We start from the raw sequence: 7,388 nt of genomic DNA, 5'->3' as shown, positions 1-7,388 counted from the left end.
TGGTGGCAGGGGGTGGTCGCCAGCTATCTTTTATTCGAGGTGCATTCCCAAGATTTTAGTAAAGTGTAACATAAAACTGTGAAAGTTTAGCAGGGGAAAAGCTTTCCTCCCACTGACCTGGCCGGCCAATCAGAAGGGAGCCCCGCACCTCCCTCACTTCTGACAACTATTTAGCAACTGAGCTCAGCTAAAGTTTCCAAAAAGTTAGAATAACTTCCTCTCTCCAAGACCTCAATTTTTTGCACAACCCCAGTCCTTGAAATAAGAGCCCTTCAAGCAACCTGGAAAACGTTTGGTCAGCAAAAAAAAAAAAAAAAAGAAAAAAAAAGAAAGAAAAAAAAAAAAGCCCTCCTGTTTTTCCAAAGGATCTGTCTCAGGAATTTAAAACACATTTAAGACACAACACACTCACATAACATAAGGAGGGGGGGAAAGTTTCTTCCCCTCCCCTTCTTGCAGAAAGCATGGAAGAAAGCTCCAGTTCTCCTGTTTCCCCTGTGGATAGCTTGGGGACCAGTGAAGAGGAGCTGGAAAGGCAGCCAAAGAGATTTGGCAGGAAGAGAAGATACAGTAAGAAGTCCAGCGAAGATGGCAGCCCCAACCCAGGGAAGAGGGGGAAAAAGTCCAGTCCCAGCTCCCAATCTTATGAAGAACTGCAGAGCCAGAGGATCCTGGCCAATGTCAGAGAGAGGCAGAGGACTCAGTCGCTCAACGAAGCTTTTGCCGCCTTGAGGAAAATCATCCCCACTTTACCCTCTGACAAACTCAGTAAAATCCAGACCCTCAAGCTCGCAGCACGGTATATAGACTTCCTCTACCAGGTGCTACAGAGCGACGAGATGGACAGTAAGATGACAAGCTGCAGTTATGTGGCTCACGAGAGGCTGAGCTATGCCTTCTCCGTATGGAGGATGGAAGGAGCGTGGTCCATGTCAGCCTCCCACTAGCCACCGCCCGGGCCAGGCAAGCCCAGCTGCCGAAGGGGTAGGTACCGATTTCTCTTCTCCTGAATGATGCTCTGTGTCTGTCTGTGGGATGGGCTCCCTTTGCTGGCCCAGCTTTGCCACATGGCTTGGTCTTGCATGGGGCTCGGTGGCACAGCTTGGCGAAGAGTGAGGATGCTGCTGGGCAAGGGGTTTGGGGCCACCAAGCCAGGGGTGAGACAGGCAGATATGTCCATCCCATTCCCTCTCCCCTACAAAAATTAAAAATAAGAAACTTCCAGGTAGCCAAAATTAAGATACACCCTATTTATTTTTTTATTTGTTTTTTAAAAGGCACATTTCTGCTCTGCAAAAATGGGGGAGCCAAGAGGGGATGGGCATTGAGAGCTGGCTGATGAGGGATACGGGGGAAAAACCAACGCTGCATGAGATTTGCCAGAAAGCGCTGCTCCGGGTGAGGCTTTTGAGAGAGGAAAAAGTGATCAGTACAACAGGCTGACAAGGGGATCTGAAACAGCTGCTGCCCCTCACTGTGGGCTCCTGCGCCCAAAAAACCCAGTGCAGAGCCATCGGCTCCCGAGGCAGCTGCATCTTCTCCGGGACAGGGGGAACCACGGGGTCCGCAGGACCCAAGCGGGGTTTGGCGACGAGTTCCCCCCAGGTTGTGTTTCTCTTAAAAGAAACGAGCAGCAGATGTCGGCTACAACCCCAGGTTGTGCCCCTTCCCCCTCACACAATAAAAAGCAAACAAAGATAGAAGAAACTTTGCCGAATTTTTCCTATTTGTTCAGTTTCCCTTCCCCAAAGTGCCGGTAAAGCAGAGGCTGGCGTTATATGTAGTTTCTTATTTACTCTCCTCACTAAACCCTTCCTCATCATTTTCCATTAGCAGAAAACTACTTCCTCTTAACTTGCCTTTGTAATATTTCGGGAGGGAGGAATAAACAGTAAGGAAGGAAGAAAAAAAAGCCCTTAATAACACTCTCATCTCCAGCTAATTAAGCAGAGCAGCTCTGCATTGTGTCAGCCAGAGTTTGCCTACAATCAGCCACTCTCTGGGGCTCAGTACATAAAGCAGAGCCCGTGAACCCGTTTTGCCAAGGAAACGCTCAAAAGGGAAATTTGCTCCCCGCCTCGTAATGTCGCGCGTGATGCAAAACGAAATAATTTCATCATGCGGAGAATCGGCTCCTTAAAGACAAAAAAGAAAGTTTATCCCAGCCCCTTGGCCAGGCTTTTTTAAAGATGCAAATCCATCTTTGTTTTAGCAGCAGTAAATGGCCCATTTGAAAAAAAAAAAAAAGAAAAAAAAAATCACATAAAACCCTTATACAGCTGCAGCACCTCATTTGAAAATGCCAAAGATTTTTAAACAGGAATTACTAGTGGTGTAAAATACAGACTTAAAGCCATTTCAGAAGTCACTTCAAGTATAAGTTTCACTTGCATTGTGAAGCAGTTTGCACTTTGGTGCTGCAATTAAGGTTTTGAAGCACTCTTCTAGAAAGCCCCCAAAATGTTAAGCTGTCTAAAAATCGCTTACTCTACCCATCACACAAGCTGTCTTTTGTTTAGCTTTGTTTAAATAGGTAACACTGCTGTTGTGGGCTTTACGGCTACTGCTGGTGTTACTATTTTTTGCAGGCTGTACCCTAATTTCAACTGCAAAGAGCCAAAGTCAAGTTGCTTTTTAACAGGATAAACCCTTCGTTTATAAAAGTGTGCTTTTTCCCATGCTAATCTGGCTAAAAAAGCTGCAGCAAATAGATTAAAGAAAAAAAACCACAAACCACACGCACAGAAACCCAGGCTTCTTGTCAAAAACAGATGTAAAATGTCCCAAACACATATTTCTTCAGCAGTTTAGATTGGATGAATAGTAAAGTGCTGGGATGGAACAATGTATTTATTCTGTTGTTTCCCAAATGATGTGCTGCCATTAGCTAATGATGTTTTTTAAACCGTTATCTAATATAAAACCATTCCTTTCTATCGCATAGTACTTCAGGATCAGAACCTGCCTTTTCAAAACCACATTTAAAAATTCATGTTGGTCAAATTATTATTAGCATCGCTCCCAGGAGTCAGATTTTATATGTAGATGCTCAGATTCTCCCCTACCCAAAAGAAATCGCAAGCAGCATTTCAGACTGCGCAGAAAACCGCGACATAGAGCCAAACCCCGGCATGTTGTCGGTTTGCTTCGGAGTGAATTGGTGTTGGACGTTTTTGCTGTGACCCCACTTCCAGCCTGGTGGTCAGAGGTGGCTCTTTTCTCCACGTTTGTGTGCCTTATAGAGGAAGGTTGCCTTTCCCTGAGCCCCCGGACTTTCCCCACTTGCTTTCTGCGCTTGTGTGTGCGAGCACACGCGTGCGGTTGAACTGTTGAAAACATTGTTGACAAATGGCCTGGTGTGGTGTCAAATTCTATCGTTTATGGCGACAAAAATTATGTCTGCCAGCGAGAAGCAAAAATAAAAATAAAAATACGACAAGATCCTCAAGAAACTCTCCAAAACTGGCAAACTTAGCTGGGTGGTGTGACCCAGACTTCTGCATGGGTTTGTCCCAACTAGAAGAGGTTTTACACGTAAGAGGGAAGCAGCCTGCAGAGACTCAATGGCAAAAAAACCCCAAAAAACAAACCTTAAGAAATAACTATCTGAATTTGGGATCAGGTCCTGCCTTTCCCAGGAAGCAGCGAGCACTGGAAATGTCGTGTGAGCACAGAGGGGCGGATGCTGCTTGGGCTGGATTGCCATGGTCATCCCCCTTTTCCCTGGATTTTTGGGGAGAGATAGGCAAGGAAAAGTTTTCTCCTTAGAGCAATTGCCCTTCCCCTTCTGCTACCAAGAGGGAAAAAATAAAGAATCAAAGGAGCTTTTTTGATTAGAAAATCAGAGCCTTGGGAACTGGTAAAATGCCACCTGGCCTCTGTGAGCACCAGCAGGTCACTGCTGCTCGCTCCTCTGGCCACGAGAGGTTTTCCTGTTCTGCTCTGCATAATTACAGACAACTTACTCTCAGAACTTCAAGAGAAACAGGCACAGCTTTGCACTTTACAATAAGATGTTTCAGTAGACATGCAAAGCTGAGCCATCCTCTCCCAAATCTCCCCATCCTCATTGCCGGCACCTGTCCCTGTTTCCCTTGCAGGCACCTTTCTCTTTCCCTTCCCAAATGTTTGAGACTCTCTAAACTCGTAAAAAAATAAAGTCAGGAGAAAAGAAAATGTTTCTTGTTATTCCATTTAGTAAGAAAAAAATCCCATCCAACCGAGATGTCAGGAGCATCAGCAAAGTGTAAAGGACATTGTAGTCCCGTAAGACCAGTCTGCCAGCAACGCCCTTACCAATCACCGCAGCAGGGCTTGGGATGAGCCTTTTTGCCTCCCCTGGGCTGGCACTGGCACCAACACCACCTTTCCCATCTTTTTGTGCTGGGGAAGCAGCATGCAACATGTGCGTGCGATACGCAGCCCTCTTAACGTTGTCCCTTCAGACTTCCAGGACTGTTTCCAGTATAAAACACCAGCATCCTATTTCATCTTGCCCTTAAAGAAGCAAACAGATGTTATCTCTGCTGGCCCTGAGAACAATCTAATTCTACAGTATATGAGAGCAGTACAGTTAACTAGGGGTGTTGTGACACTGGAACTAAGCCCTTTTTGTCCCAAAAGCCCTATTTTTTTATACGCCTCCTTAGAAAAATGTAAATATGTTTCCTTGAGAGGAAGGATTGTAAAGTTTGGTATTTACATTAATAGGCTTGTAGCAGGGGGGTTTCATCTTAGTGCATTTAAAAGCCCAGCAAAATGCATTTTGGATCTTCTGTTTACGTTCGTGTCTTTCCTTGGGAAAGAATAAATCTGTTACACAGCAGACACCAAATACGCTGCAGTCAGCCAGAAGACGCTCAGGCTCAGAGACCTTTGCATGAGAGGGTGCAGGGAAAATGCTCCTGGGTAGGAGATACGCAAAAGACAAATCTCCCATGGGTTAGGCGCATATAAACTAATTACTGATCATAAAGAGTTAGAGACATGCATGGCAGGGAGGAAGTGCTGGATCAAAACCGAAAGACTGCTTAGAAAACCAGCAAAACCATGTCATTACTTAATCTGCCAGAGCCAGGGCTGCGGTAAAAGTCCTATCTGGAGAGATGTGCATTGAAGGGTCATTAAGGGAATAGTCAAGGCATACATTTCAGCTAAGTAGTCCTAATTTGTCTCCAAATTAGTCATCCTAACACCGGTCATTGGTGCAGAGTAGCTCTCATTTTAAGAGCATTAAAACATCCTCATTAAAACAAAGAGGAATACTGCAATGCTTCTCCTTTGCAGCCTCCCTCCACATTCCTTCCTTCAGTGCTTTTTAGGACTGTATTTCATGGTGTTATAGGTAGTGGTGATAAATTAGCCTTGGAGATCACAGCAGCCTCTTACAGAGCTGGGATGGATCCTGTAACCACTGCTGAAATCTCTTTTGGGGGACATTTCTTGTCACTCTTTCCCCTTAGCAATATAATTATTTTTGTAGCTGTAGCTATGAGAATCATTTCCATGTGGTTCAGCACAACTTTGAAATCTCCAAGCCCAAAATCTGCAGAATTTATGTCTTGCTGTAGAACCGTAAGAACAGCTTGATGAGGCCACGAACACTTAGGGGAATGCCACCACAGCCCCAAGCACAAAGCAAGCTCGACATGTCATCAGGGAATTACAGCTGCTGGTTGGGGAAAGCGCACATTCGGGTAGCTCATCCACATCTGCCCCAACCCTCCCCTCTTCCAGGCTTTGCAGAAGGTTAGAAAGGGGAGAAAAAGCTGATTAAAATAACGTGCTGCAACTATGAGAAACAAGCCAGGTCAGATCCTTAGCTGGTTCTGAGCAACCTTGCTGCTCCTTCCCAGCTGACGAGCCCATCAGACGTCTCAGTGGGTTGCTCCGAGTGATTTGGAGAGTGCTGCACATGATCGCTTATGATTTACTTCTCAGGCAAATTTGGAAGTGAGGAAAACCAAGAAGTTCTCCAGCTGGATACTAGCAGCCGTGTGCTAATTAATGATTAGTTCCCAAGAATTAAAACAGTAGAGAAACATGCCAGGGGAAAGAAAAAACACAACCCAAAACCCCAAACCCAACAACAACAAAACTCTAGGCACCCCAGCATTTAATTAGATTTGTAGTTATAGAAGATGACCACTCAGCAACAACAACTAATCATACACAAAAAAACAAATTAAACTCAGCCAGCCAATAAATCAAAGCAACACAGCCCTTACCATCGTGTCTGTCTCTTTAACCACTTCCACGCCAGACCCAGCTGCTGGCAGCTGGTCCAGCCAGTCCACGCCGGGGCACTGCAACTGTGCCCTCAGGGCCAGCTTGTCCTTCTCCCAGGAAGGGAAGCCAGTTAAGTGACAGAGGCTCTTCTCCAGCAAGCACTCCCTCACACTGGTCCTTTGCTAGGCTCTGCTCAATCTCCCTGGCACTGCCGACACTTATATTTTCTCTGTGTGCATATAGACAGGTATGCAAGGTGGGGACTGGGGCTCCAGTAGCTCTTTGGTGTGTGCTTCCCCACCTGCATTAAAGCCAGGCTTTTGGGGAGGGTTGACGGGAACTTTTTCCACAATCTGTCACTTAGAGCCCAAGGCTTTCGGCATTTAGCAGTAAGGAGGGTTTTCTCTTGGGGGAGGGGGGGAAGTAAAAAAAAAAATAATCAGCCTTTCTCCTCCAAAAACGAGCACCATTTCTGGTAGAGAAGCAGCATCAGGAACCTGGACACAGTAGGAGGGTACATATAGGACAGGGAGGTTTTTAGTACCACACCCATTAAAATATTAAATAAGCAACAACTGTTAAGTGCTATTACTAACAGGGTTTCAAAGACATCCCAGATCTCTCTGAGCAGCCCTCCCTGAGGTCCAAGACTTTTGGGTCAGCTTGCAAAAGCGATGAGACATTAAAGAGAAAATAACCCTTGTGCCCTCACTGTATGGTGAGCCGGGAGCAAGGAGTCCCTCTTCTTCTAGTCTTTTCTCCATCTTTTAACCACAACTTGGAAAACATGGGGGGAAAAAAAGGAGGGGGGAAAGACAGATGTCTACTGGTTCAGCTTGATATATATTTTCTGGAAGAGGTCCAGTAAGCCTGCACTAGCTTTAATTGAATTCCTAATAAGATAGTTTTGCCTTGTTAACTGCCACCCTCAAAAAGAAGTTTTCGCCATTTCCGTAAGAGATATTAAACCTGCCAAATGTATGCTTTAGAATGTATGAATTTGGTTTCAGATTAATTTAGCTACCAAAAACCCTCATGCAGTAACTTATATGATCATATCTTTAGTTTAAGCTGTTCAGACCTCCTTTAAAACTCATGTTTTTGTGCTTAACTGTAAATAAACATAATTGCCCATCTAAGAGATGTGGAAGGATCACAGC

General features: G+C 45.2%; 1 protein-coding gene across 1 annotated transcript; it reads left to right on the top strand.

The window, feature by feature from the left end:
• The first annotated feature begins 215 nt into the window (after positions 1-215).
• TWIST2 (twist family bHLH transcription factor 2) lies at positions 216-977 on the top strand. Its single transcript, XM_009865436.1, has one exon. The coding sequence runs from the start codon at positions 465-467 to the stop codon at positions 945-947; it is 483 nt and encodes a 160-aa protein (XP_009863738.1). The 5' UTR covers positions 216-464; the 3' UTR covers positions 948-977.
• The last annotated feature ends 6,411 nt before the right edge of the window (positions 978-7,388 follow it).

This window comes from Apaloderma vittatum, unplaced genomic scaffold (assembly GCF_000703405.1).
Source record: "Apaloderma vittatum isolate BGI_N311 unplaced genomic scaffold, ASM70340v1 scaffold15082, whole genome shotgun sequence".
NCBI lineage: Eukaryota > Metazoa > Chordata > Aves > Trogoniformes > Trogonidae > Apaloderma > Apaloderma vittatum.
Note: the sequence above shows the minus strand (reverse complement) of the source record. Positions and strands in the feature narration are given on the sequence as shown.